The 26913-nt window shown below is 44.7% G+C and overlaps 10 protein-coding genes across 14 annotated transcripts; 3 read left to right on the forward strand and 7 right to left on the reverse strand.

Annotated features, from left to right (window-relative positions):
- Positions 1-200: 200 nt before the first annotated feature.
- LOC108135294 (FGFR1 oncogene partner 2 homolog) lies at positions 201-1828 on the reverse strand. The gene is made up of 2 exons (XM_017255978.2): positions 1681-1828; positions 201-1618 (listed from the first exon to the last, which is right to left on the reverse strand). Exon 2 carries the CDS (start codon positions 1549-1551, stop codon positions 592-594), a length of 960 nt encoding a protein of 319 aa, XP_017111467.1. The 5' UTR covers positions 1552-1618; positions 1681-1828; the 3' UTR covers positions 201-591.
- A 354-nt stretch (positions 1829-2182) lies between these two features.
- On the reverse strand, positions 2183-5510 carry LOC108135276 (interference hedgehog). Of its 2 annotated transcripts, none has more exons than XM_017255956.2 (2): positions 5194-5510; positions 2183-5109 (listed from the first exon to the last, which is right to left on the reverse strand). In XM_017255956.2, the coding sequence occupies exon 2, from the start codon at positions 5099-5101 to the stop codon at positions 2495-2497; it is 2607 nt and encodes an 868-aa protein (XP_017111445.1). In that variant the 5' UTR covers positions 5102-5109; positions 5194-5510; the 3' UTR covers positions 2183-2494. The 2 variants fall into 2 exon arrangements, with proteins under 2 accessions (XP_017111445.1, XP_017111444.1); XM_017255955.2 differs by having other exon boundaries at positions 2183-5112.
- Positions 5511-5616: 106 nt separating this feature from the next.
- On the reverse strand, positions 5617-9026 carry LOC108135277. 2 transcript variants are annotated; one of them, XM_017255957.2, is made up of 4 exons: positions 8974-9026; positions 8132-8917; positions 7823-8042; positions 5617-5736 (listed from the first exon to the last, which is right to left on the reverse strand). In XM_017255957.2, exons 1-4 carry the CDS (start codon positions 9009-9011, stop codon positions 5713-5715), a joined length of 1068 nt encoding a protein of 355 aa, XP_017111446.1. In that variant the 5' UTR covers positions 9012-9026; the 3' UTR covers positions 5617-5712. The 2 variants fall into 2 exon arrangements, with proteins under 2 accessions (XP_017111446.1, XP_041564725.1); XM_041708791.1 differs by lacking the exon at positions 5617-5736 and having other exon boundaries at positions 7652-8042.
- Positions 9027-9188: 162 nt separating this feature from the next.
- LOC108135198 (YEATS domain-containing protein 4) lies at positions 9189-10131 on the reverse strand. The gene is made up of 2 exons (XM_017255820.2): positions 9522-10131; positions 9189-9462 (listed from the first exon to the last, which is right to left on the reverse strand). The coding sequence occupies exons 1-2, from the start codon at positions 10045-10047 to the stop codon at positions 9305-9307; spliced, it is 684 nt and encodes a 227-aa protein (XP_017111309.1). The 5' UTR covers positions 10048-10131; the 3' UTR covers positions 9189-9304.
- Positions 10132-10375: 244 nt separating this feature from the next.
- LOC108135272 (cohesin subunit SA-1) lies at positions 10376-14569 on the forward strand. Its single transcript, XM_017255950.2, has 10 exons — positions 10376-10558; positions 10622-10937; positions 10996-11169; positions 11228-11527; positions 11581-12014; positions 12085-12920; positions 12996-13354; positions 13414-13704; positions 13767-14307; positions 14378-14569. Exons 1-10 carry the CDS (start codon positions 10488-10490, stop codon positions 14437-14439), a joined length of 3384 nt encoding a protein of 1127 aa, XP_017111439.1. The 5' UTR covers positions 10376-10487; the 3' UTR covers positions 14440-14569.
- LOC108135273 (E3 SUMO-protein ligase ZBED1) lies at positions 14303-17609 on the reverse strand. Of its 2 annotated transcripts, none has more exons than XM_017255951.2 (3): positions 17275-17609; positions 15242-16207; positions 14303-15172 (listed from the first exon to the last, which is right to left on the reverse strand). In XM_017255951.2, exons 1-3 carry the CDS (start codon positions 17524-17526, stop codon positions 14567-14569), a joined length of 1824 nt encoding a protein of 607 aa, XP_017111440.1. In that variant the 5' UTR covers positions 17527-17609; the 3' UTR covers positions 14303-14566. The 2 variants fall into 2 exon arrangements, with proteins under 2 accessions (XP_017111440.1, XP_017111441.1); XM_017255952.2 differs by lacking the exon at positions 14303-15172 and having other exon boundaries at positions 15425-15484; positions 15678-16207.
- Positions 17610-17681: 72 nt separating this feature from the next.
- Positions 17682-19817, forward strand: LOC108135238 (mini-chromosome maintenance complex-binding protein). The gene is made up of 3 exons (XM_017255901.2): positions 17682-18945; positions 19009-19252; positions 19365-19817. Exons 1-3 carry the CDS (start codon positions 17774-17776, stop codon positions 19746-19748), a joined length of 1800 nt encoding a protein of 599 aa, XP_017111390.1. The 5' UTR covers positions 17682-17773; the 3' UTR covers positions 19749-19817.
- LOC108135240 (ZZ-type zinc finger-containing protein 3) lies at positions 19761-21235 on the reverse strand. Its single transcript, XM_017255902.2, has one exon. It carries the CDS (start codon positions 20958-20960, stop codon positions 19875-19877), a length of 1086 nt encoding a protein of 361 aa, XP_017111391.1. The 5' UTR covers positions 20961-21235; the 3' UTR covers positions 19761-19874.
- Positions 21236-21296: 61 nt separating this feature from the next.
- Positions 21297-22486, forward strand: LOC108135241 (hydroxymethylglutaryl-CoA lyase, mitochondrial). The gene is made up of 2 exons (XM_017255903.2): positions 21297-21419; positions 21476-22486. Exons 1-2 carry the CDS (start codon positions 21375-21377, stop codon positions 22400-22402), a joined length of 972 nt encoding a protein of 323 aa, XP_017111392.1. The 5' UTR covers positions 21297-21374; the 3' UTR covers positions 22403-22486.
- LOC108135237 lies at positions 22436-26469 on the reverse strand. 2 transcript variants are annotated; one of them, XM_017255900.2, is made up of 3 exons: positions 26341-26469; positions 24303-25944; positions 22436-22753 (listed from the first exon to the last, which is right to left on the reverse strand). In XM_017255900.2, the coding sequence occupies exons 2-3, from the start codon at positions 25920-25922 to the stop codon at positions 22514-22516; spliced, it is 1860 nt and encodes a 619-aa protein (XP_017111389.1). In that variant the 5' UTR covers positions 25923-25944; positions 26341-26469; the 3' UTR covers positions 22436-22513. The 2 variants fall into 2 exon arrangements, with proteins under 2 accessions (XP_017111389.1, XP_017111388.1); XM_017255899.2 differs by having other exon boundaries at positions 26125-26469.
- Positions 26470-26913: the final 444 nt, after the last annotated feature.

The raw sequence follows: 26913 nt of genomic DNA on the forward strand, positions 1-26913 counted from the left end.
TGTTTTTACATTTATTGTTTTATTTATGTATGTATATTGAGTTCTGACCAAACTCTTTTACTATGCTATGAGTCATACAAATAATTTAAACACTTTGCTTTTGTCACTCAGACTAGAACCAATTGAAGCAAACGCATGAAAAGCTTGCGGTCCTTATACTGCGGAACATCATAAGTCAGGAATTATACATAGAGCTTAGGTAATTTTACATTGTAATTAAATACATTTTTTATTCAAATTATATGTGACCTTATTAGAATGCACAAGCTTCTGGTTAATCCTCGATTTGTTATTGAATTTATTTAGAAATCATAAAATCGACAGAGTACATTGTACATTACATTGGTGTGTGTGTGTGTGAGTGGGTTTACCTTCCATTAAATGATGAATTTCATTGTTTACAATGCTTATGGACATTATGCTGTAATGCGTATGTATAAATTACTTAGAGATTATCAATCGCTAAGTTCTAATGCAGGTTATGTGTGCCCTCTCCATACGCGTGCTGTTTTTTGAGTGGGTGAGTAAATAAGATAAAACAGCGCTGCGTTCGGAAAGAAATGAATCAAGAACGTGGAGCACCTGCGCCTATCATGTTGCGGGCGCTGCAGTCGCTTGATCCTCGTCTGATTCGTTTGCTGTCGTCACTGGCGGCGGCGCACTGGTTGGATTGACTGCAGGTCCGTTGTTGTTCTCATTGGCCTCCGGTTGCTCAGCGGTCGCAGCAGTTTCCAGCGCCACGGCGGGTGCTTCTGATTCACTTTGACTTTGACTCTGAACTGGGGCAGTGTTGAATGTGCTGGTGGCGACGGCGGTGATGGCCTTCGCGGGCGGCTCCGGGCTGCAGTACGTCTGGATGACCGAGTTGTTGTTTATGTTCTCCACTGAGGCGCCCGATATGGACAGGTCGTCGGCGGAGTCGTCCGCCGGACTGTCCGTCTGCACGGCCTTCTCCTCCAGCAGATGGTCGCTCTCGCGGATTGGTCGCTGGGCAGAGCCGTACTGCTTGGATATCTGAAGCAGCTCCCGCAGAGTTTCGTTCTCCAGACGCAGCTGGGAAATGGTTTGCAGCTCCCGCTGGACCACGCCGTCGTCCACACTGGCCGCCCGCTGCATTACGGCGGCCATTTCGTTGATCTTCTCGCGCTGCTCCCGGATCACCTGCCACATGCGCTCGTTGTACAGCTCCTTGAAGCTGAACTTGCTGTCCAGGACCTTGGAGACGGTGTGTTCGCGGTACTTTTGCATCATCAGCTCCATGACGCGTTCGTAGTCCTCGATGCAGATCTTCAGCTCACGGTTCTCCTTGAGGATCTCCGAGCTGTTGATGTTCTGCTGCTGGATGCGATTGACCATGTCCGCGTTGGTCTTGTTGTTCGAGATGCGGTTAAGGGATTCAATGTCGTCCTGGTACTGGCGCAGGCTCTCTACCAGCCTGTTGTTCGTCTCCGCCTCCTCCAGGAGCGCCGTGCCCAGGGCGTCCAGGTCCTTGACCCGGCTGGCCATGCGCTGCGCGTCTATTATCATCTGGCCCACGGATAGGTTCGACATCCTGCCCAGTCCGTTTGCGAATTTATGATTTCTATTGTTTTTGAGGCCAGGCCCTCTGCTGCGGGCTCTGCAAAAACAATGGAAACTCGTGCATTTGGGGATCTCTAGGACTTTACCAACGGGGCTTACGTTCGGTGCGGGTTTAGAGCAGCTTCGTCCTTAGCTTAATCGCTTCATTTGATTACTCGGCCAAAATATGTAAAGAAAAAACGATACTAATAGAAATTTTGACGACGACCCAATTATTTTAGCTGACAGCTTATTAAATCCCAAACGCCTTTGCTTATCGATAAAATCCCTAACGCCATACCATTGCACTCGCAGAAAAATACCGCGGCACCTTGTCATATACCATAATTTGTGATTTTAGTTCAAATTGCATTTGAATTTTTGGCGGGAATCTGACAGATTCTTTTTTTTGCAATTAAAGTTAATCAAACTGACTAGGTATTGTTATGAATGGTTATGATTTATAGTAATCTTCTACATGGACTGCTTTCCACAATCAATTGGATTTGGAGACAATATCTTTAAAATTACAAATGAATTACCAAAAGACAGATCAATAAAAATGTTACAAAAACAAACATTTTGTATTCCCTTCAATTTTGAAAATTTCAAAGGATTTGAATATTATTAAAAGAAATGAAGCTACAAGCTTTATTGTCATTTTTGTAATGGTCATTAAGAAGCTATCAGTACAGATTTTGATCTTATCGCGAAACTTGGAAGACTTACCATAGAATGGACATAATGCTGTTCTTAAACGATCAAGCATGCATAAATCTAGAGATGCCTATTGAAGTCTTAACACTATGTGGTATACGTATAAGTACAAACAGTAAAGGTTTTGTCATTCAAAGTGGTAGATAAAACAGAGGTAGAGGAATAGCATAATACATCGGGCGTAGGGATGTACGGACTAAAGATCACGAGATTGCGATTACACGCCAACGCTGTTGAGGCTTCCCGAAGATAGGTTCTCGGAGCGACTGGACAGTCGGGGACGCTTCATAAGTACTCGGCCCGGCTTTCCGGGATTGTCGACAGGTCCCACCTCTGCGGATTGATTCAGATTGTTGTTGTTGCCGTTGCTGGAGCCATTGCTGCCAGCGGCACGTTCCAGCGTGCGTTGTGAGCGACGCAGCGAGGAGGAGGACATTCTCCGCAGGCCGGGATCGTAGTCGTAACTGGACTGTCGCTGATAGTAAGCCACATCCTGGTCGCTGTCGTTCTTCTCCTCCATCGCCTGCTGCTGCTGTTGGGCCAGCGGATTCAAGGTAATGTGTATGTGTCGGGTTCGCTGGCGCTGCTTGGAGGGCGAGCAGTTTCCCAGTGGCACGAAATCTTCCCGCAGCTCAGCCAGTCGTGGCTTGTTCTGATTGTTTCCCCTGCCGCGAGAACTCTTTCGCCGGCACACACACAAACAAGTGCTGATCAGCAGAAGTATAAGCACTGCACCACCGCAAATTGTGCCGGTCAACATGGGACTCATGCTGAAGGTCTCGTTGTGACTGGGAGTTGTCGTGTCCCGGTCGCCCGGCTGCAGAGTTGGCTCTTCCGTGGTGATGGTCCTGGGTCGCTGTGTGCGTCCCTGCTTGAGGGCACTAAATTCGGATGCGGAGACGGCGCTGAAGGACTGCAGCTTGAACTCGTAAATGGTGGCCGTCTCCAAGGGCGCAATTTTAAAGCTCCTCGCCTGCGCTCCCTCAATGGTGGCCTTGAAATACTCGCCCGCTGAGGACGAGGGGCGATAGTAGGCGTAGTATCCGGTGATCAGGCGTTCATCCGCATCGCTGGCCAAACTCCAGTGCAATACCACCGCCGTTTCCGAATGCTCCTCGATCTCCAGTAGCTCCGGCACCGGCATCGGATCCAGGGCTGCTCCGGGCTGGAGATAAAACTTGGCCGACGTGTTGCTTTCCTTGTTATCGTTGTTGGAGTAGACGGCCAGAATGCGAAAGCGGTAGGTGTGCTGGGGCTTCAAGTCAGTCACCGAGGCCGTAAAGCTCTTGCCCATCTCGGAGTTCCATTTTGGTTTTCCGTAGGGTATATTGTCGTTGGTAGTCTGCCAGCTCTTGCGCTTTCCCATCATACGGTACTGCACCTTAAAGATGACGATTGGCCATCCATCGTTGCGGGGCACCATCCAGCGTAGCATCACGGATTCGTCGGTGAGTCGGGTCACGTTCGGGGGAGATGGTGGAAACATCTGTTTCTGCTTGGGACCCTGGTTCGGTTTCGGTCGGTGGGTTCCCCCCGATTCTCGGGGTTCTTGGATCTGCTTGGGATTTACCTGCAGCAGTGTACCCGCACTGTGCTCTCCCAGACTATTTCGGGCAAAGCACTGAACATAGCCGGCATGACGCTTCTGGACACTGTGCAGTATCAGTAAGTTGTTGGAGAGCTCAGCCTCCGTGTCATCAATGCTGCTGTGTCCGTTGAGGAGCCAGTAGATCTCTGGCGTAGGGACTCCCGTGGCCTCGCACTCCAGCTGTAGACGTTCACCCTCGTTGGTAAGATTCGCCCAAGGTGGCCGCACAATCTGCGGCGGCCGTTCCACGCGCACCTGTATGTAGTGCTCCAGCGCGGGACGCACTCCGTTGTCCTGAAAGCAGATATAGGTGCCTGCATCTTCAACTCGGATGTCGGATATCTCCAGAGCATGGCCAAATACTTTGGAGCGATTATTTTTAACAGCTCCAACGACATCGGGGCTGCTCCACACAACAGTGGGTGGCGGTGAGCCAACTCCAGGGCACAGCAGCAGGAGCGAGCTTCCTTCTCGACCGGTTACCATTTGGGATTTGGGCTGCCCCTTCAGCCAATGCGGGGAACTGCTTTGCGACCTCTGGGCTGATGTAACCTGCAGTTGCAACGAGGCGGCCAGCTGGATTCTCTCGCCAGAGGCAGGATTCGTGGCCTGGCAAGAGTAGCTGCCTGAGGATTCGGCGGATACGTTGCTTAGGAAGAGGTTTCCATTGGTTCCAGCGAATTCGGCTTTAATTTCCACTCGATTCCGGTAGTAAGACCAGCTGGCGGCTGGATTGGATTGCACCTGCTGTCCGCAAGGCCAGAGCACAGAGTTCCCGGCAGTCACCCGCCATTGGAGGGATGGTTCCGCGTCCTGGCCGCCCACTAGCCTGGTGCTGGCCAGCTCCAGTCGGGCTGTGGTGGAGGTTACAACCAGCGGACCAAACCAGCCGATGCAGCGGTACTCCCCCAGAGTGTCCGGTCGGACGAGCAACCTGAGCCGCGAGATGGCCGCCTCCTGGGAGACATTCGCCTTGGCATTGCCTGTGCGCAGGTATTTAAAGGCGGCTCCTGGGGATTTGCCAGTTCGGTGGCTCCACTCGAAGCGCTCTGGTTGCAAACTAGTCTCGCACTCCAGCACCACCTCGTCTCCCAGGGGCGCCACCAAAGATTCGGGTGCGCGAAGAATTCGCACGCCCGGCGAGGGATGTGCGGGGGACTTATCCAAAACCGGAATTGCTTCGAGCCGCGACGTCAGCAGCGAAATGAGCAGCAGCGAGGACGTGAGCAGCGTCATTGAAGGGGCTGCTGCAATTGACGGGGTTCACCCGAAAATATTATTACTATTACGTGCCAGACCCCGAAACAGGGGAAAACTGGTCAACTTACCTTGCTTCTAGGTTTTTCGCGTGGTTCTGGGTGATGAAACGCGTTTGCGTTTGCGCAGTTAAGAATTTTTACTCTCGACAATCGCGCATCACTTATGGCTTATATGTATGTATTTGTGTGTGTGTGTGTGTGTGTGTGTGTGCGCCTGTGGAATCGTTATTTATGCACATTACACGTTAACGATGCAGGTCCGCAAAATCAATGTATCTTTAATTCAGGCTTTGATCGGGCCCCGAAGCCACCGGACAAGCACATGCACTCAACAAGTCAAATAAACAATGGCATTTATTATTCTGTGGGGATGCTGGAACTGGATTTTGAACCGCGACGCTGGTTCACCTGCATTGATTCGTTCGCCGGTGAACCAGTGGAAATCGCTGGTTAAAAACTCACCGGTTCACCGCGCTACAGTAGACATCCGTATGGTTGGACAACTAGATATATATGTATATTTGTATGTCTTAAAAGGTTGTTTACACTTCCAGTTTAAGAAAATTTATTCGGTAATCCCTAAACGACTTAACTTCTGAGTTGTTGGAAATTCTGCAGAAATATTAATAAATGTAAATTAATGGTTTAATATTGCAAACTTACAGTTTAACTTTGATCAAAATGGAACGATAATAGATTGATAGAAGCTCTCATAGAAACAATCGGAAAAAAAATTAAATGAAAACAAATTTTAATTCGGTTTTACATTTTTTTTTAATTTACTTCGAAGTAAAGGTTTAATATTTCAGAACTACAGATAGTTAAGGCCTATTTACACTTGGGTTACTTCATTGCGACATCGCGTTCTAGTCACAGTTTCTTAAATAGGTTTTGTATAGGCAGATAGAGATTGGAAAAAGTGAGTCGAGTGTTAACTCGATGCTTTCTAAATATTTATAGCCCAAAGATCGTTTACCTGCTGATTTGGTTTATGTTTTGACGAAGGTGGAAGGTGGATGTGCTCTGTGGAAATCGAAGCTTCACATTTCTTGAAAATTCCAACCTTGACAAATCAAAATAAAGAACAGCTGTTAAATCGCAATGAAGCACGTCAGTCAAGTGTAAAGGCTATTCTGCTTCATTGCTTCTATTCCGATATCGATAGCAGATGTGCGTGAGTGTAACTAGGCTATAAATCAATAGCATCGACGAATGCGATAGTACATCGAAACTCTTTACGCAAGTTTGTTCATCCCTATAAATTTAAATCGCTACGTGTAGTACTACCAACTCGCCCTAATTACTCAGGCGCTCGATTTAAAATGATAGACGATTTCTATCTTTATCTTGTTAAATTTTTTCTTCATGCAAACAACAAACATAAAATTTGTACTTCAACTAGATCTTTTGTTGATAAATGTCATACTAGGAAATTTGCGATAAAAAACCAAAGATAACGATTTTTACCGATATTGAGCAAGTACAAGTACAGCCCATAGCTTATAATGAGCTCAAAAAGGGAGAATTAAACAAATCAACAATCAATTTGCGAATTAAGTTGCACGAAATAAGCTACTTTCAGATAAAGAGTACTACAAAATTAAATCTAGGTACGCATTCATACACTGTACTCCCCAACATACATATGTACATTAGGGCGTGCTAATATTTACATGTTTTTTATAAACATTTTTATCTTTATTTTTAGCCGGATCGAGTATCTATATCAAAGGGCTCCCATTGGAACACTCAGAAAAACAAATGAAAAAATTAAAAATTATAAATGGGTTCATGGCCACCCTCTACATTTTTGCACGCCTAGCTAATATTAGTAGAAGCGCAGATCTGCTTTGAAATTCCCTGAAGTGCGAATTCCAACTCAAATGCAAACTGAAAATGAAGTTGTCTGCTCTGTTATTTTTCATTGGAGGATTTTCTGGAGCACTGGGCTGTTCGGGAAATTCTTTTTCATTAAAAAATAAATAATTACATCCTACTATGTAAATGTAAACAGTCCATGCTAATCCGGAAATGGAAACGAATTAAGTGAACTTTTTATTTATTTATTGCATTTTGGTAAATGTTGCACTTATTCTCAAGCCGGAGGTTATATATTATATTCATAGACCAACTAAACTTTAATTATTAATAATATATTATGTTCAGCTGAATTAGTCGAGTTCCTTTGTAGCTATTTGATATAGTTCTGCAATTTCAATCAAATTTAAACCTTTATTCTTTATTATTTATCCATTTCTATATCCCAAAGAATTGAAAAATTTTTTAATAGAGAACCTATAATTTTTTTTCAATAATTTTTTTTAATATTAAGATTGTTTTAATGGGATTTTAAAGTTATTCTTTAAATGTTTTTTTTATTTCGTTATTCCAATGGGAGCTATATTTCGTCTGATCCGGCTCGTTTGAACTTATATTATTATGCAGAAAGCTTTAAACTTATAATAATAAATATCATATATATTCTTTTAAATTTATATATACAATTGTTGGGCTACAAAATGTTTCTAGGAGTAAATTCCAGTTCTACAAGTCCGCCGGACAGATTTGGATAAGCATTCTTAATGACTTAAAAGAAAATCTCTAGCTTAACATGACTAAAATGCTGCAAAATCTTCCAAATAAAAACTAACATTACGATCATTAAGCATATTCTAAGAAAAGCAATGTAATTACTTACCAAATCTTTATGAGAAGTATTCGAAAAATGTATGACCAAAGGCTCATTTCGCCGACATAAAGCCTTGTCCATGGTCGATGCACTGAACTCTGAGAATCGATCCTCTATCTCGTGGTTTTGCAAATGTAACAGTTGGAGCTGTGGACAGGAGGAAATCATCTCCCAAAATGCATCGCCTGTCTGCCAAATGGTTATGTCCTCCAGGTACAACTCCATTAATCTAGGAAATTCAATGATATTGTTGTAAAAACTTTGTTCACACCATATTCCCTCCACAACTCCTTCATTTATGATGGACACTTTTCGCACATTTTGAAAGCGGTTGGGATTGAGCCACAGCCAAAAGTTTTCGTTACGTTAAGTGCGACAACGTCCTGTCCTCGAAGTTCGGCCATATGCTCCAGTAAACATTCCACATCTTCGAATTCATCAAAGCGCAATCTTCTCAGCTTTGGCAAACTCAACAGCATGCTCGTGCTTTCCCTGCTGAGGAGATCAAGTTCCAATTGCAGATCGCCAAGTTCCTGTAACTTCGATATAGCCTCCACATAGTCGTCTTCCTCCGAGTCTCTCCATGCGACGGCCAAAAACTGGAGCGGCAATCTGTTGCATATTTCCTGAAAACATTTTGTGTTCCAGTGTCTGGAAGCGCCAATTATATCCAGTCTGCGGAGGTTCTCCCATCTGGCGACGTGATGACCAGCGACTATTTCTAATGTTGGGTCCTCACCGTCAACTGATATTTTAAAGGACTCTATGAGGGGAAAGCAATTCACCAGAGACTCCAAATCTTCGTTGACATTGGATATTACTCCCGAATAGTCTAGTATCCGCGCGTTCGGAAAACTGTGACTGCGGAAAGCATAAAGCTGATCTACGGGAAAGTCTTTGAGAGTTAAGTTCACTATTGTAGGACTGATGCACTGCAGAAAGTTATGAAGAAGTTCCGCCCTATTTTCAAATGATTTCCGGTGTAAAGCGTGTTTCTTATGGCTCTGCCAGAAGCATGATAAAACTTTATTCAATCGGGAAATAGATTCAGTAGCCTGCCATAGATCTAGTTGTTCTTCAAGATCTAGGTACTCTATAATTTTACTATAAGGAAAGTAATTCGTAGTTATGCTCAATATTAAAAAGGCCTGTGCTCTTACAGTAGGCACTTGTCATCCAAGTTAACGATGCTCCCCATCTTGATATTAATTGCTTTTTGACAAAGTTTCAGCTGATCGAAAACTTTCCACATCGATAGCCATCGATATAAATCGCAATACAAACTGTAAAAAAATAGTTTAAGTCCGGGATTTCGATTAGTTCGAATTTGTACTGCTTGCCAAGAAAATCTTAATAAAATATTAAAAATTCAGAATTGCGATTGAAGTAACCAGAAAATTTTGATTTCCTCATTTTAATAACTTACACATAGAAACTTAAAACCATTACACATAAATGAAACTGACTGCCTAAATGATGGACATACATATATTACGCAGGTTGCTTTTGCACCTTGGCCAATTCTGCCTTGAATTTGGAAATGGTCTCCCGTGCCAGCTTCAGTTTGTCCTTAAGTGTTACGATCTCCCCTTTGACCTTCTGTTTCACATTGACAATGTTGTCCAGCGTTTTGGTCTTCTTTTCTTCAACTAAAAAAGTGGATATTAAAGTTAAATTAACACGAGTGCATTGAGTTGTTTGTAGTTACAGTCAGTGTCGTGGGACAAGAGTCCGTTGGCGCTCTGTTCCGAGAGCAAGAGATAATGCTGCATGATCTGGGTGGGCTCCTGGAAGACGATCTCCTCGTATGACTCCGAGACCAGACCCTTCTTGGTGTCCATGGTGGTGCTGGAGGTGAGCTCGCCGTCGACGACGGGCGACTGAAAGAGCTTCAGGATGTGGTAGCACGTAACCGGGCGCTCCGACTGATCGTTGAAGTAGATTTTGATTACCACCTCGAATTCCCCCCAGCCCGTCTCCGTGATCTCGTAGGGTGGCTTCACCACGATCCGGTTCGGGTTGGCGTAGCTTTCGTGCAGCTTGAAGTGCACCTTCTTCACATAAATTGACATGTCCTCGTTGAAGTAGGGCTTCAAGTAGACCTTCCACTGATGCGTGTGTCCATCCTCCTCGCGCTTCTTACCGAAGGATCGCGCTATGTTACCATAGACAATGGGCTTTACTATGGTCACGCCCTTCAACCGGCCACCGGAATCTCCTCCAAAGTCTGTCATACTTAAATGCTTTTGATTTGTTTATGATTTAGCTTGGTAAAATCTTGTTTTGGTTCTTCTTCTTTCTTTTGGTGTAGCGTAGCCGCAAGTTGCTGTTATCGATATATGAGTGCATTTATTACAGGGCTGCACAGCTATTATAACACGGCAGAAAAAAATTAAAAATCTAAACTGGAATGCTATTAAATAATATGCAGATAATATGTGGTTTAATAATATTTCTTTGAATTTTTAATATATATCAGAGGATTTAAATATTTGTTAGCAAGTACAGCCCTCGTTCACCACCGCGACTATCGATAATTTTCGGGCTGTATTTTTGCAAAGTAGTGCCATCACTTGTAACAAGCGGACGCTTTTGACCAAAATTGTGTTGATTTGTTTAAAATTTAATGGTGTAGGTCCAAATACACAAATCAGGATCCAGTCAAATACTTACCATGATGGCGCGTCGCGGGGGAAAGCGCATACGGATGGATGATCCGCCTCCGGAGTACGAGGAATTGCATAGGTGCAACGCACTGCAATCCCACACAATAACAATTTGCCTAATAATGTGAATTATTTGTTTTAGCGATGCTCTGAACGAAAGCACTTCGGATGCGGATAGTCCCACCAAGCGGATGACCAGATTGCGGGCCCGGGGCGGAGTACGGGACAAACCCCCAATAATTGATGACGACGAGGATGACTTTTTCGCGCCAATCGCACGCAAACGAAAGACTCCAGCCACCCGTAAGGGACCAACCGAGCGCAAGGAACGCGTTGAGCGGCCGCGTAAGGAACCCGTGGACAAGGGACACCACGAGCGGATCGACAATGAGCGGGAGATAACCACGGACGAGAACAGTCTCTACTACATTGTTCGCCATTCCAAGAATCCCATTGCCGTAAGAAATCCCTTTGCCTTGCAGTTGAACAATTAATATTTGGGCCTCAAATTTTTAGAGCATTGTGGACCAGTGGATTGAGCAGTACAAAGCCAACCGGGAAACAGCGCTGGTCGCACTGATGCAGTTTTTCATAAACGCCAGCGGCTGCAAGGGCAAGATCTCAGAGGATATACAGTATCCTGTGGATCACACAGCTATCATCCGACGTATGACTGAGGAGTTTGACGAGGTAAGTCCACTGGAAACATCCAGCAAGTATCTTTTATAAAACGCTTTTAATATTCCAGGAAAGCGGAGAATATCCTTTGATCATGACCGGAACACAGTGGCGAAAGTTCAAAAACAATTTCTGCGATTTTGTGCAAACTCTGGTAAAGCAGTGCCAGTACTCCATCATCTACGACCAGTTTCTGATGGATAACGTAATTTCCCTGCTTACTGGACTGTCGGACTCGCAGGTGCGAGCCTTTCGCCACACGGCCACTTTGGCGGCCATGAAACTGATGACTGCGTTGGTGGATGTGGCCCTGCTCGTTTCAAATAACTTCGACAATGCTGCGAAACAATTTGAAGCTGAACGCGTAAAGGTGGGAGTGCAATTAAATACTGATATTCTATAGCTAACCTCAATTTCCTTTAGTCTCGCGATCGCCGTGCCTCCGATCGCTTGGACTCACTAATGACTAAAAGGTCCGAATTGGAAGAGAATATGGACGAAATAAAAAGCATGTTGACCTACATGTTTAAGTCTGTGTTTGTCCACCGATACAGAGACAGTCTGCCAGACATACGCGCCATTTGTATGGCTGAGATCGGCATTTGGATGGAGAACTATCCGCAAAACTTTCTGGACGACTCGTACTTAAAGTACATCGGTTGGACACTCCACGACAAGATCGGGGAGGTGCGTCTGCGCTGTCTGCAGTCGTTGCTGCCGCTATACGAGAAGGAGGAGCTCAAGGGCAAACTGGAATTGTTTACGTCCAAGTTTAAGGACAGGATTGTGGCCATGACTCTGGACAAGGAGTTTGAGGTGTCCGTTCATGCCGTCAAGCTGGTGATCAGTATTCTAAAGTAAGTTAAATTAATTACACTGTAATCCAATCCAATGTTAATCTAACGAAATATTAATTATTATTGCCAGAATCCACCCAGAGATTTTGGCTGACAAGGATTGTGAAATCGTCTACGAGTTGGTTTATTCCTCTCATCGTGGTGTGGCTCAGGCAGCCGCCGAGTTCTTAAACGTTCGCTTGTTTCACTTAACTGCTGACATGGAGGAGACTAAGACCAAACGTGGCAAACTACGTATGCCCAACACACCGCTGGTTCGGGATTTGGTGCAGTTCTTCATCGAGTCCGAGCTTCACGAGCATGGCGCCTATCTCGTGGACTCCTTCATAGACAGCAATGACATGGTTAGGGACTGGGAGTGTATGACGGACCTGCTGCTGGAAGAGCCTGGTCCCAACGAGGAGGTCCTCGACAACAAGCAGGAGTCGACGCTCATCGAGATCATGGTCAGCAGCGTTAAGCAATCAGCCACTGGAGAAATCCCGGTCGGACGCGCTAGTAATCGAAAATTTACGCTTAGTGCCAAGGAATTAAAGGCTATACAAGATGAAAAGGCCAAATTGACCGAACATTTTATTGTCACTTTGCCATCGCTGCTGGAAAAGTATCAGGCGGATAGCGAGAAGCTGGCAAACCTCCTAGCAGTTCCCCAGTACTTCGATCTCAATCTGTACACCACCAATCGACAGGAGGGCAACCTACAAGCTTTGCTAGATCGCATCAACCAGGTGATGAGCATGCACACGGGCCGCGAGGTGCTGGAAACATGCGCAAAAACGCTCGAATGTCTATGTGCCGAGGGAAGTGCCACCTACACTAGATGCAACATCGCCAGATCCAATATAATCGAGAGTGCGGTGAACAAGTACAAGGACGTCATTGAGGAGTGGCGGAACCTCATTCAAGGTAAATTTATTTATTGCATATTTATACCTGTTAGAATTTAATTACTGTTTTTTATAAAATCTATTGTTTTTGCAGGCGAAGAGACCCCTAACGAGGATGACATTTACAACATAACCATTACCCTCAAGGTCGTCTCTATCTTGTACTCCTCGCACAACCTCAATCCCTGGGATCTGTTCAAGTCCCTGTTTCAAGACGTCGAGGAGGCGCAGTCCAAGGAGAACGTTGACCGCTGTCTGCCCAACGAAGCATTGGCCTATTGCATAGAGGCCTGCTACTTCTCAATCAGCTGGGGACTCTACTACGTGGAGAACGACTGCGAGTCGCTCAATGTGGCCGCAGTGGTTGCCGAGCTGCGAAGCAATTTGGATACATTCATGGCAGCCTGCTTTGAGCTAACCCGCGATGGACCCACAGTGCAGATTCAAGAGGCGGTTCGTCATGAAAGAAAAGTAGACTCTTTAGAAAACATTACAGTTTTTGCGTTTTGCAGGCATATCAGTCCATCTGCGATCTTTTGATCATCTTCTCTGACAAGTTGGCTCGCAGCGAAATCGAACATATTCGCTGTTTGGAGTACAAGTCGCGAATGGATGAGCATCTCATCTTGGACAACTTTGTGCAGCACTATGTGTTTTCGCTAAAACAAGATGTGGCCCAGGATGAAACGAGAATCGAGGAATTGCATAAAAAACGCAACTTCTTGGCGTGTTACTGCAAGTTGGTAGTGTATAATATAATACCAACAATGCGAGCTGCCAGCATTTTTAAATATTATGTCAAGGTGAGTTTCGACACACGAGAAACATTAGGCAATTTATAACAAACTATTTATATATATTTTAGTGCTACAACGATTATGGTGACATAATCAAAGCCACTTTGGGCAAGGCTCGTGAGATAAACAAAGTAAACTTCGCCATGACCCTACTGTTGAGCCTCATTACGGTTTTTAAGAGTCTGCAGGAGCAGAATGAGGATGGCATAGTTTCAAAGAGCTCACAAGAGTTTGGGGACCTCAAAGAGTTGGCCAAGCGTTTTACTCTTACATTTGGCTTTGATGCTATTAAGAATCGCGAATCAGTGGCCGCCATTCACCGCGGTGGCATCTATTTTGCGGCCAACAAGGAACCCGATGATCCAGTGCGAGCCCCAACACGTCTTCTGTTCTTAGAGGTTCTGAACGAGTTCAACTACAAGCTGCTCAAGCAAGACAAGAAGGTTATCATGGGTTTCCTGGATAAGATCATACCGCCCGCCATGCCATCCAGCAGAGCTGAGGAATGGCAGCCGCTGATCTTATATCGCAATTCCCTGCTGCATGGTGAAACGGATCAAGTGCCGGTCGCCAGCAAGAGGGCCTACACACGTAAACGTCGGGATCATGGTAATTTGCATAGTTTTTATTACTACATCATTATTACATCAACAAAACTAAAAATGTATTTATAATTTAGATGAGGAAGAAGAGGAGGAGGAAGACGAAGAGGAACACAATGATCCCGATTACAGGGGCTAGGACCCGATCGGACCCATTCGGCTAAGGGCAAAGCAAAACTATCCGGGCGATCAAGTAGTTTTAAGTTTAAAGCTTAACATACATATGTACATAAAGTATTTAAAGTGTATACCCTTTATCATTTACTTTACTCACTGCTGTCCGAATATCTAAAGTTAGACTTTATGAACAATATTTTGGATGCATTTTCGGAGCTCAATCCCGCTTGAATATCGCCATACAAGTGTGCAGATTGCCTAAACAAGCTTTTACTAGCCACACTTGCGGCTGGGGCTGATAGAAATTTTCTAACAATGGCATACATGGAACTGTATTTGATGTTTGTCCTCCACCACATCAAGGGATCCATGTTTCTATCTATTCGAGGCTCAGAGTTGTATAGATATAGTAGATTTTTTATCTGCGACTGGGAGCCGAACGATGTTGTTGCCAGCTGGGTATTTGTGCAACCAGTTGTCAGCATATTGTCAAGTATGCTGTCAATCTTTGAATCATTTTTAGACGATGTTACTTTCGATGTTTTCATAGGCGGCTGCCCATGGCGATCTTCTTGCGCTCTGGTAAGCAGCTGCAAAACTTCATTGGCCACCAACTGCTCCTCTCGCTCGGTAAAGAAGGCTTGCTTGTATCTTGGATCCAAATAGGTGGCCATCAAAAATTTGATATCGCTGGTGACATGTGAGAACTTCATTTCCAGCTCTTCAAGCAGCTTTCTGGCGAAACTGCAAATGGTCTATGCATCCAAATTCATTAAATAATTACATGTATATTTAAAAAAAAAAAAACAACAGTTAAGTCTTACCACGGAGGACACAAAATTGTGGACATCTGTTCGAAGGGAATCTCGCAAAGCGGCCACTAGTGGAATTACCGATGATGTTGTCGTTGATGGATTGCTCCAGATCCTGATGATTTCCTCACAAGGCTGCATCACTTTGTTGCACAAGTCAATGTCTATCCATTCATCTGGATATATTTGAACCAAACTATACTCCTCGCAGTACAGCGAAATGGCATCTTTCATCCTGAACACGCTGGCCATCATCTGGAAGGTGGAATTCCATTTAAAAGGAACCTGAGGTACGAGTGCACACGGATCCCTTGTAAGGCGAATCTCTTGAATGAATTTCAGATGATCTTGGGCCATCTTACAAGAGGCAAAATGGTCAACTATTTGCTTGCACTTCGATGCCAGATTCTGAAGCAACTCGTTCGACTGTAAGGCAAATCTCACGCACATTTGCAGACGATTTACACTGCAATCGGGCAGTGATCCTGGCAGAGCCGTCATCTCGTCCCTGATGATGCAGTGGGTCTTCTCTTTGGGAACCTCCATCGTCAGGCTGGGTATCAGAATATCCCGAATGCAACAGGCCACCTTAGAAGTCCTTTCGTAATTTAAGGCCTCACACTTCAATACATGGCGGTGAAACTGAAAATCCATTGATATTCCAGAGCAAGACAGGCTCAGCAGTCCTCCACCTTTGTCACCACGCCAAAGACTGGTGGACAAAGAGATGACATCCAGCTGATCCATCTGCTGCTGTATGTGCTCTTGCATTTTCCTGTGTATATCCTTACACAGTATATTCTCATAGTAGCTCCTTGAGTGGATCACATACCTCGGCTGCAGCACCCTCACAAAATTTACGAACCCGGGTTCTTCGATAACACCAAAGGAGTGGTTTAGAAGCATCAGGGCCAACTTTTCATCACAGCGGGCCACGCAGGAAACACCTTCAGTGTCCAGAGGATCTGGATCTGTTTCCTAAAATGTAAGTTTAACGAAATTTCAATTTATTTAAATAGTTATAACAATAATGGAAGCAAATTTAGGCAACCCAAAGTTTATATACTTTTGCAGAAACACAATTTTCTGAAAAACAACAATATTTTTTAATAATCTTATAGGTTCTAATAGGATCTATATAATATAGTCGTAGAATTTTAATGAAATAAATACCTTATTCTGAAATAATAAACCATTACTAATATAATCTTAGGCAAGCCAAAGTTTATATACCATTGCAGCTATTGCAAAAAGAAAAATTTCGTTAAAACAACAATATTTTTTGATAATCTCATAGGATCTATATAATATAGTCGTCGAATTTTAATGAAATAAATACCTTATTCTGAAATAATAAACCATTAATAATCTTACGAACAAAGTTAGAGCATTTATTTCCCTTTTCTTTATTTTTTAATTATCCTATTGAAGCAATTTGATATAGTAGGCCGATCCGGCCCGTTCCGAGTTATACACTACCTGCAATAGAAAGAAGTCTTTTTAAAATACTTTAATCAAAAAAGCTTTAAAGTTGAGAGGCTACTTTGTGTAGGCTGGACGGACAGACATACGAATTTGGCTAAATCGAATCGTCTGGTGTGCTGATCAAGAATATATACTTTATAGGGTCGGCAATGTGCCCTTCACTGCGTTGCGTTTTTACTGAAATTATAATAAACTCAGCCAGAGTATGTGTTACAAATCGTTTTGAGCCCCAATAGATAACTATTCCATACATTTTTTATGTATTACGGACCAATTAGCCAACCAACAACATCTAGCTATTCCAATATTTAGCGGGACTCAATGCGGATATTACATCCGCCTCCGCTACTGCCACAATTTAGACCTGCTTATTGAGCAACATTTTAGAATTCCCTATTTATAATAATAACTTCTGTAATAAAGCCTAAAATATTTTTTTAAAACAGGCGCGATGTTGTGAAACTAAAAACTTATAGAATCGGGGTATCAACTCCCATGTCAAACTATTTGGCTATTAACGAAGACATCTTCTAATGGACCACCTATTTTATCCCACTTACGTGCAAGTTTAGTTCCAACTGTGCCGTGGGATGCTGGGGCGAGCTGTTGGAGATCTCCCTCTTCACCAGGTCCAAGTACTTTATGTCTTCGGAAAGAGTTAGGAACTCTCCTGGGTGCTTGCTCTTCAGATGGTTCCGCAGGCAGGTGGTGCCGCGTCCCTTCCTCGAGTAGTTTCTGTTGCAGAGACAGCAGGTGGCCACCGTGTCGGAGGCCTTGTAGAAGAACTGCCACACATTGCTCTTCTTGCTCATGTTTCTGGGGCATTGGCAAATCCCAAGAATTGTACACTTTTTGCGGATGTCCACATCCGCCTCTACATCCGTTCTGCGGCAGAGGCTCGGTAGCCCTGGATTCCCAAGAAATCGATACATCTGCTATCGATAGACGCTTCGATGAACGCAATCGAAATGCTTCTATCCGATATTGGCGCGCCAAAAGCAGCTGCTTTTTGCTGCTCTTAAAGTAATTTAGCAATTTCATTCGTAAACGATTCAAACAATGCCCTGTGCCATGGATCTGCCCAGCACGCCCGATGAACTGGACGCCCAACACAAGAACCTGCTCAAGGACCCCAGCCGCTGGCACTCGATTCCCCTGCTGAACTACACGCCACTGCACAAACTGAAGGATCAGTCTCTGGTGCGGTTTCGGGGCATGATCCGGGACATGATGGATCCGGAGATCTACCTGGAGCGCTACGAGGTGAAGTCCCCGGGTGGTGGCAAGCGCCTGCAGGCCGGAAAGTATAGAGACTGCTTGAAACTGGCCACTGGTGAGGAGATCGACTACAACGCCGAGGGCAACGTGCATGGCGAGAGGCGAACCATGTTCGTTGTGTCCGTGCCGGGTCTGAATGATTGGAGCAAGGAGCACGAGAGACAGTGCTGTCCCCAGATTGAGCTGTGCAGTCTGGCCGAATCTCCCAGCTCGGCCAAGAAGCGCGCCCTGGACGAAGAGCAGGCCATGGAGGTGGACGGATCAAGTGAGACAGCCATCAAGCGGCCATGTGTGAAGGAAATCCAGGCGGAAAATGAGCCCATTGCTGCCTCGGGTACTTCTGTTCTCGGTACCGAGTATCTGCTCAATTCGCCACTGCCTGATCGCCCGAGCATGGCCTGCATGGTGAAGGTTTATGAGGATTTCGACACCTACCAGCTCAACTCTCTAGTGGACTTTGTTGGCTTTCTGTCGGTGGATGCCTCGCTGGACGCCGCCAGCCTGGACGTTGACGATTGTGAAAACCTAAGTGAGTTGCAGGCGGCTCATCCATCGCCGTTTCTCATTCCGCGAATCCATGCCTTTGGCGTCAAGATGCTGCCGCATGCCAATCCGCTGCTGGACGAGAGCCTGCGGCAGCCAATGGAGCCATGTGAAGATGCTTATTCCTCCCAGCTGGCCGTTCACAAGGACCTGCGTATGCTGCTAAAACTGTGCTTGTTTGACGACGACCTGGCTGCCGAATATTTGCTCTCTCATTTGATTTCAACGGTCTACAGTCGTTCCGAGATGCAGAGCATCGGCAAGTTTGCCCTAAACATTTGTAACCTGCCCAAGCAATGCCTGGAGTCTTACACAACTAAGCTGTACGATATTCTGGAGCTTCTACTGCCGGCCAGTCATTACCTGCCCATGACCCTGGAGACGATGAACACGGCTACGTTCGCCCCAAAGTGAGTGGCGAAACTCCACAGTATTTAAAAGCATTTAAGACATAAAACTGGATACAATTACAGGAAGGACTATGAGACCAACAAGCTGGTCTCCGGCGTACTACAGTTGGCGCCCCACACACATCTCGTGCTCGATGAGACGTGCATGCATCAGGGCAAGCTGGAGGCCAATGGCGTTCGTGCCATCCAGCACTTGGCACATCTCATCAACAACCAGGAGCTTAAGTGTGACTTCCAGTATTACCAAATCGACTACCACGCGAACATCCCGATTCTCGTCCTTAGTGAAGGACGAAGTATGTTACCGGTAAGGATTTCAGCAGTAATTTATACTGTTTGATAACATAACTCATTTTGTGTGTCAAAGCAAACAACATGAATACTTTACTATTAGTTCAACAATATTTTATCGTTTTTAGAGTGATTTCGTGATGCCCATCAACGCAGATACTAAGGCCGTAGAACTCATCGGCGAATCTCTAAAGGCAGCCCACCATTATCTGCAACCGTCACGCCTTCAGCAGTTCCGAAAGTATTTGACCACAGCACGAATAAGCAGCTTTAGCGTAAGCGAGGAGCACACTGAAATGATTCAGCAGGACTTTGTGGATATGCGAAAGGCAAACGTGAAAAGTAATGCCGATGATCTGCACGGATTGCTGGTCCTTTCGCGGCTACTGGGCATTGCCCGGGGAAAGGAGTCGCTGGACAATGAAACCTGGCAGCTGGCCACCGAGTTCGAGGCTAAGCGTCGCCAGCGCCTTCAGTCCCTACCGAAGTCAGCTGCCCAAACGCGCCATTAAGTGAGCTTCTAATTTAGATCTAAATTTAATTTTATTACTTTTTAATACAAAGAATTTATACATGCTGAATACGTATCTTTTCATTCCTTGTCGATCTTAGCCAACCTGCTTTCTAGTCTTACGCTTTCATGATTCTTGGTCTACCACAATTTCGTGGCTCAAGTGTTCGAAGCGTCCTTCGATTAACTGGCTGGCCAAGCAGTCTCCGCACAGATTCAGGTGACAATAACAGCTATTGCAACGCCATTGGGTCCTGGTGACAGACGACTCCTCACATTCGGCGCACTTGGGCGCCATTGGATCGGGCTCGTAACCATTCTCGATCTGCTGCTTCTCGTCGTGGATTGTTGACAGAAGCTTGAGACGCAATTCCTGCTTGCGCCTTGCCTCCGCATCCAGATCGGCATCTACGGGTTCGGGTTCGGTCTTAGGTTCGACCTTGATTTGCGAGGATGCTGGCATCAGGAGCATCTCGTTGGCAGGAGATAGGACACGCAGGTCATCCAGTGTGCACTCGTCTTCCGGCATTTGCAGCGATATGTTTTGGGCGGGAAAGAACGTTGACCTACGTAAGTTGACCTTGGGCTTACTAAGCCCCGGCCTCCGGTGCTTGGGAATCCGTCCGGGCACCGGCATGCCGGCGTCGTGCAGTTTCTGAAAGTACTTCTGGATGCGGCTAAAGACCTGTTGGGGTGTGCGGTTGCCCAAGGCCTTGGCTATCTTGGCGAATCGCCGCATTTCCACCTCCTCCGGCGGATACTGGATGAGCAGCTGCTCCAAACGGCGCTGCTCTTCGTTGGTCCACAAGCGGTTGAAGTTCTCTGACCGTCCGCCGCTCCTGTCCCTAATCTCGTCCGGCGGTTGCGTCCATGAAGCCCCCGCTGGAGTCTCGTTTACCCCACCTCCTTCATCAGTGGTGCTCAATGTGGGCAACTCCGGCAACACAGCCGTTGTGATGTATTTATCCGATATCAAGGGCTCGTTGTTCCGCAGTTTGTCTAGCATCAGCTGTGGGTTATCCAAGAAGACCTTCTGCGTCGCTTCCAGCTCATCGATCTGCTTATGAACGTGAATCCTTTGAGCCTGCAGCACAGCTATTGTGCGCAGCAACTTGGCATAGCACTGGTTGCCACGAAGGGCGAGGTGCTCGGACTCAAAGTGAAACACATCCTCCTCCTCCGGTGAAGAGTTTTCTATGGACTTCAGTTCCATTAAATTAAAGATGTACCGAATTTGTTAGGAATGTTGTGTCAACAATTGAACGGCTGAATTCACAAACAATATGTACAGCATGGGCTTAGAAAATGGGTACCACTTGAAATATTTGCAGATTAAATAGTAGGTATGTTTTTATTTTTTTGTTTTAGAAAACTTTAGATAGTTATTCTTTTCAATACACAAAACTGATTTTTTTTAGATTTTATTATTGTTTTTATGTACACTTTTGTTTTCCCTCAAACAATTATTATGATTCGGTCCATGCTAGAGATGACTTTTCAATAAAATCGATAAAGCTATCGACATCTGGCTTGTTATCGATCTTGTGAGTGAGTTCTTTGCTCTCAGCTGTTATCCGCAAAAGGAAGAAGAAGAGTCATATGTAACTTTTATTTGCAAAATTTGGCCATGAAAATTGCTCAAATTCGCCCACTAGCTTCTCTGATAGCAAAGGTAAATTCATAAAAATATCAGTATTTAACTATACAATAACTATTGCAAACTAACAGCGCACGGCGGTTACCAGCGCAGCCAACCAGGTGCGAATTGTGGAGGTGGGTCCACGGGATGGCCTCCAGAACGAACCCAAACTGCTGCCGGCAGCCACCAAAATCGAGCTGATAAATCAGTTGTCCGAGACGGGACTGCAAACCATTGAAGCCACCAGTTTTGTGAGCGCCAAATGGGTGCCCCAGATGGGCGACAATGCGGAGGTGATGCGGGGAATCCGCAGAGTGCCCGGGATCAGCTATCCAGTGCTCACGCCCAATTTGAAGGGGTTCGAGAGTGCTCTGGCAGCGGGCGCTCAGGAGGTGGCAGTCTTTGGAGCCGCCTCCGATGCGTTTTCGCTGAAAAACGTCAATTGCACGGCTGCCGAGGCCATCGAGCGCTTCAAACCCGTGCTTAGGGCAGCCGAAAAGAACGGAGTGCGTGTCCGGGGCTATGTGTCCACCGTGGTTGGCTGTCCATACGAGGGAGCCGTTGCGCCGAGTGCTGTGGTCAAAGTAGTGGAGGCACTGCATCAAATGGGCTGCTACGAGATCTCCCTGGGCGACACTATCGGCGTGGGCACCCCCGGCACCATGCGCCGTATGCTGGACGCGGTGACCAAGGCCGTCCCGGCCAAAGATTTGGCCGTGCATTGCCATGACACTTACGGCCAGGCGCTGAGCAATATCCTGGTCTCCCTGGACTACGGCATTCGGGTGGTGGACTCCTCGGTTTCTGGCCTGGGCGGGTGTCCCTATGCCAAGGGGGCGTCTGGTAACGCGGCCACAGAGGATGTGGTCTACTTGCTGCACGGAATGGGCCTTAGCACAGGAGTTAACCTGGACAAACTCATCCAAGTGGGTCGCTACATCTGTACTGAACTGGGCAGGCCATCCGAGTCCAAGGTGAATCGTGCCTGGAAAGGTCCTCAGCCGCTAAACCAGTGATCCTCCTATCTTTATGAAACGAAAACGATGGCATTTACTAGCACTACATAAACAATATTTTTTATTATCGTTGCAATATTAAAACTAAGCGAGTGTGTTACTTTAAGGGCATTAAAACTTTTGTGCATCCCTAATCGTGTACAAAGACACGTCACCTGAGGCTAGCGATAGATCAGCCAGGCTGTGGTTAGCCCGTCGTGGGATGTGCGATGATGACGGAGTTCGTGGTGTCTCACCGGCCATTTTCATTTTGCCGTCGTGACGAAGGACAGTGGGTTCCACGGCCGAGTTCAGGTATTTTTGAATCCGAGGTACGCTTGGCATGGGCATGGGAGTACGCTCGTCCACCACCTGACAAATGAAAGCAATTGTTAAACAAAAGGAGTTCTAAATATATCAGCACGTTCGGATTGTATAATCTTTAAAAAAGTATCTATAATTTTAAAAGTTGCAAGGCAACTTAGGAAATAATATATTTATTTAATATATTTAAATAAAAAAGTGATTTACAAAGATTTTGAGTCACAGAGCTCTAGCACACCAACTACCAACATGGTTGGATATAATTTATCTGTACTGCAATAAAAGTCTAATTTATTGACAGTAACAGTAAATGTATACTAACTGAATTAGTTGGCTAAATAACATGAAAATCATCAATATTGTCCTTCTTAAGGACCAGCAGTGGCCATACAGACCAACTAAATTTTTATGCAGGCATTTTTTTTGCAGTTTTCTCTCGAATTATAAGCGTATATGTTGAAAAACAACTTTATTTGACCGATTTTTCTTATATTCCCCAATGATTCTCGGTTCTCTACGTTAACAGAATAAAGTCATCAGATGTTTATAAAATTAAAACTATATTTTAGAAAGTGTATGACAGAATCCATAACCCGAAGTATATGCGATTATAAGCGATTATTATTGTTTTTCGACTATGCGCTTGTGTAAAATCAACAATTTAATTGTAAACACTCAATGTAAATCAATGTAAAAAAATATAAAGAATATTCGCTGAAAAAACCAGAGTTAAATTTGATGACCCACAAATTACAAGCCTGACACTCTAATTAAACATTTGTAGTTCTTGTATTCTTTTAATTGTTGTTTTAAAATTTCACATTTTTCTATTGAATTAACCATGTCAAATTTAGCCAAAAACCAATATCAGTTTAGTAATTTCAAACTCATTTTTAATAATGTGTACATCGCAAGTGTCAAGAGTTGAAAAAAAATCTCAATTTTACTATGAATTCGTTAAAGAAAATTAGTTTTTTATAAAAAAAAATGCGATTACTTCTAATAAAAATAATGGATTCAACAATTTTTTAAAACCGATTTTAGTAATAGCTAGCGGATAAGATCTTAAAAAAATTGTTTAAAATCTTAATTTGTTTTATTTTTAAGAAATTAAAAACCTATTGGGTTAAAAAAAGTATTAGAGAAATAAATGCAAGTGAAATGAAGTCGATAGGACCGCTACAGTCGAATATTTTAAATTTAATTTAAAGGGTATTTTATGATATGTGTGGTATTTTTCAAAATGTGTTAATTTTATAACTAAAAAAAAATTTTTTTTACAAAACCCTTTCTTTTTTTCCCACATAGCATCTGTAAAAAAATTTCAGGCAAATCAAAAATGTGACTAATTAAAAGGTGTTCGGTTTGTAAAACAATGACCCATATATATAATTTGGCTGCTTTGCACTCCAAATGCGAAACCACTGTTTAAAAACGCGCCATATCTGAGCTGATTTTTAAAACAATAGAAGTTTTGTAAAGTATACAAAACTAGGATTAGGATTTAACTAAGTTAAATAAATTAAATTTTTGAAAAAAAAATTTAAAAGGCTACTAATTTTTGATTTTGTATTCAAAACAAACAATTCCAACTTACGTGCTTGATCTCCGAGGATATATAAGCCTTTTTGGGCAGCATAAGTGCGGTGGAATCGATTCCTTTAATGCCTAGCCCACCACTCGCCTCGCATGTGCCGGCCTGTTTGGTGGAAACAGTCTTCATCTGACACAAGCGGGATTCTTGCTCCAGCTCACTGATGGCCAAGCTGGTGAGCATATCCGTACTTGTGGGCCGAAACGTTCTCATCAGCGGAGCAGTGCCCGACTTCTGTGTGTAGGCACGGATGGGACTGACAATGTTGGCGAAAGGCGGCTGTTTCATTTGCTGCTGGCGACGCTGAGGGATGCCCGAGGATGCGTCAAAGAACTTCTTCCTGGTCCACTCCATGTTAAGTTGCTGCTGACTGCCCTTGCGGGGCAATGCTGCTGCTGTGTGTGGCTTGTTGCAAGAGCGCAGCGGTAACGGTGGCTGCATGAAAGCGGGTGTTTTAGGCGTTTGTTTGGGTGAAATCACAAACGTGCTCTGCTTGGGTAGCACAGGGCTTTTCGATTTGACGACGGTGTCAGTTGGCGTTGCACCAGCCATATCCATATACTGCATGCCCTTTTCCATCATGTACTGCATTTCCTCCATGGTATCGTTAAAATGCAACGAGTTCTCCATGTTCTCCTTGTTTTCCAAGCTGTTTTCCGATCGCTCCTTTTCAGGGGGATTATCCACGTCGACAGTGGACACGCAAGAGGTCTCCTCCTGCTTCACTTCTGAAACGAGCTGCACCTCCTCATCGTCCGATGAGGACAACTCTATTATGGTATCCTCCATGACATCCAATGGCTCCTCCTCTTCCTGCATTGGAAGCGATGACAGCTCCCTTAGACTGCCGTGAAGATCGCTCAAAAGCTCTAGCTCCTCCGCCTTGGACATTTCTGGTGGCTTGGTCTTGGCAATTGCTGCGTAGAACAGATCATCGACGTTCAGGAGCGTTCCACTGAGGGAACCATCCGTGGCTGTTTCGTAGCAGCTAGAGGCGTTTGTCTTCAATGTGCGAGCGCTTTGGAAGCTTATATGGGAAGATACATCGGATTCCAGTTCATTGTCCTCGATGATGGTCGAGGGGCGGAGCAGACCCACCATTTTGACAGGCGAGACCTTAGCCATGTGCTTCGGCTCAGACCCAGACGCGGAATCATCGTTGCCGGCGAGAGTATTGTCCCAGAAGCGCGACGGCGCCTCTACATCCTCCAGCTGGGTGCACTCCACTCCCTTGACGGGACTCTCGTTGTCCAGCAGGTCGTCATCAGCGCCTACTGCCTCGAGCATGCGACGCAGTGCCTCGATCTCCTTCTGATCATCGGTACTGCGATCCTTGGCCTTGGCCATAACCTGGCTTCGGTCCTCGCTGTGCAGGTACTGGAACAGAGTGCTGTCCGGGTCGGAGCCCGTCTTGTCGCACATTCGCTCAAAGGCACTGAAGCTATCGTCGCCGTCATCCAATTGGTCCAAGGATCCGCCCCCATACATGGTTTCCTCGTTGAGATTGATGCTTGCGAGACTGACGGGTTTTGCCGCCTCAATTTTCTTCTTCCGGGCTTCAAGAGGTCTCCTCAGATCCTCATCGATCTCAAGACTATAGCGCATATCCTTCGATTCATCCATTTTCACGGGTTTTTTCGGCAATCTGAAATACAGAACTGTTAGTATTATATTCACACTAAGTAATTCATATGAATGTTCGGACAATTATATTTCGTTTTTGACATGCAGGCATTCAAAAGGGGTGTCATACAAATCAAATCAATCTATGGAATCGAACACTAGTGCAACACTATCCAAGGAAGGGGACTGATGTCGTATTTACCGATCTGCCATGAGAAACGCTCGTAGTTTCTGTCGCCATTCCTCGTTGTCTTGGAATTTTTTAAGCCCCGACATAATCGAGTGCCCTTTTTAATGGCTGCAGAGCGTGCTTGTGTGCGTACGAATCCTGGACGCACGACTCCAGTTGATGCAAATTGCGAGTTGCGAATTGCCTATAGTTCAAAGCTTTAAGAGTTCGGTCCAGTCAATCACCTACCTTATGGCGATATTTTCGACAGCGCAATCAGTTCTTTTTGCAGAATTCCACTATTATTTGATCAATCTTTTCACAACGCTTACGATCGACGCGCCTTGGTAGTCGTTTTTTTCGAATGATACCGCAGTGTGCCCGTTTTGAGAGTGTACACACATCTGTTACTTTTGAATGGGGTATTCCCTGTACCTCAAAACCTTACAATGGCTAGTCAATTAATTATAATTTTTTAATAATTTAAAATTAAACATAACATTTGGAAATAAATAAGTTTTTCGACATCCAATTGAATTTCAACAAATCGGCTATTTATCCTTCACAGAAAACCCGTAATATTTTATATGTAACATTATAAGTACAGTTGCGGTCAAAATACTAGTGTTGGTACAATATACAGTGCTTAAAAACACGCGCTTTGAGGCAAAGAACCATTTTTCTTTTATTTCATCATAATGTTTACTTACCAACAAACAAAAGAGGATTGCAAAACCTTTGATATTTTTTTAGTTTTTCAATTCAAATTTAAGCTGATTATAATTTGTTAACATAATATTCTCAATATACTGTAACATATGT

Source organism: Drosophila elegans, unplaced genomic scaffold (genome assembly GCF_018152505.1).
Source record: "Drosophila elegans isolate 14027-0461.03 unplaced genomic scaffold, ASM1815250v1 contig_397, whole genome shotgun sequence".
In the NCBI taxonomy this organism is placed as follows: domain Eukaryota; kingdom Metazoa; phylum Arthropoda; class Insecta; order Diptera; family Drosophilidae; genus Drosophila; species Drosophila elegans.

Coding starts and splice junctions, on each gene's coding strand:
- LOC108135277 (XM_041708791.1), bottom strand. CDS start 9,011: ATGGGGAGCATCGTTAACTTGGATGACAAGTGCCTACT. Junction 8,918..8,973: donor TTGGATGACAAGTGCCTACT/GTAAGAGCACAG, acceptor CTTTCCTTATAG/TAAAATTATAGAGTACCTAG. Junction 8,043..8,131: donor ATCCCAACCGCTTTCAAAAT/GTGCGAAAAGTG, acceptor TGAATTTCCTAG/ATTAATGGAGTTGTACCTGG.
- LOC108135237 (XM_017255899.2), bottom strand. CDS start 26,198: ATGTCGGGGCTTAAAAAATTCCAAGACAACGAGGAATGGCGACAGAAA. Junction 25,945..26,124: donor GCGTTTCTCATGGCAGATCG/GTAAATACGACA, acceptor TCTGTATTTCAG/ATTGCCGAAAAAACCCGTGA. Junction 22,754..24,302: donor TATCCTCGGAGATCAAGCAC/GTAAGTTGGAAT, acceptor TTCATTTGTCAG/GTGGTGGACGAGCGTACTCC.
- LOC108135241 (XM_017255903.2), top strand. CDS start 21,375: ATGAAAATTGCTCAAATTCGCCCACTAGCTTCTCTGATAGCAAAG. Junction 21,420..21,475: donor TAGCTTCTCTGATAGCAAAG/GTAAATTCATAA, acceptor GCAAACTAACAG/CGCACGGCGGTTACCAGCGC.
- LOC108135198 (XM_017255820.2), bottom strand. CDS start 10,047: ATGACAGACTTTGGAGGAGATTCCGGTGGCCGGTTGAAGGGCGTGACC. Junction 9,463..9,521: donor CTTGTCCCACGACACTGACT/GTAACTACAAAC, acceptor CCACTTTTTTAG/TTGAAGAAAAGAAGACCAAA.
- LOC108135272 (XM_017255950.2), top strand. CDS start 10,488: ATGATGGCGCGTCGCGGGGGAAAGCGCATACGGATGGATGATCCGCCT. Junction 12,015..12,084: donor CTGGTGATCAGTATTCTAAA/GTAAGTTAAATT, acceptor TATTATTGCCAG/AATCCACCCAGAGATTTTGG. Junction 13,705..13,766: donor TTTTTAAATATTATGTCAAG/GTGAGTTTCGAC, acceptor TATATATTTTAG/TGCTACAACGATTATGGTGA.
- LOC108135276 (XM_017255956.2), bottom strand. CDS start 5,101: ATGACGCTGCTCACGTCCTCGCTGCTGCTCATTTCGCTGCTGACGTCG.
- LOC108135238 (XM_017255901.2), top strand. CDS start 17,774: ATGCCCTGTGCCATGGATCTGCCCAGCACGCCCGATGAACTGGACGCC. Junction 18,946..19,008: donor ACGGCTACGTTCGCCCCAAA/GTGAGTGGCGAA, acceptor ATACAATTACAG/GAAGGACTATGAGACCAACA. Junction 19,253..19,364: donor AAGGACGAAGTATGTTACCG/GTAAGGATTTCA, acceptor TATCGTTTTTAG/AGTGATTTCGTGATGCCCAT.
- LOC108135240 (XM_017255902.2), bottom strand. CDS start 20,960: ATGGAACTGAAGTCCATAGAAAACTCTTCACCGGAGGAGGAGGATGTG.
- LOC108135294 (XM_017255978.2), bottom strand. CDS start 1,551: ATGTCGAACCTATCCGTGGGCCAGATGATAATAGACGCGCAGCGCATG.
- LOC108135273 (XM_017255951.2), bottom strand. CDS start 17,526: ATGAGCAAGAAGAGCAATGTGTGGCAGTTCTTCTACAAGGCCTCCGAC. Junction 16,208..17,274: donor AGTTGGAACTAAACTTGCAC/GTAAGTGGGATA, acceptor CTTACATTTTAG/GAAACAGATCCAGATCCTCT. Junction 15,173..15,241: donor ACAATTTTGTGTCCTCCGTG/GTAAGACTTAAC, acceptor TTGGATGCATAG/ACCATTTGCAGTTTCGCCAG.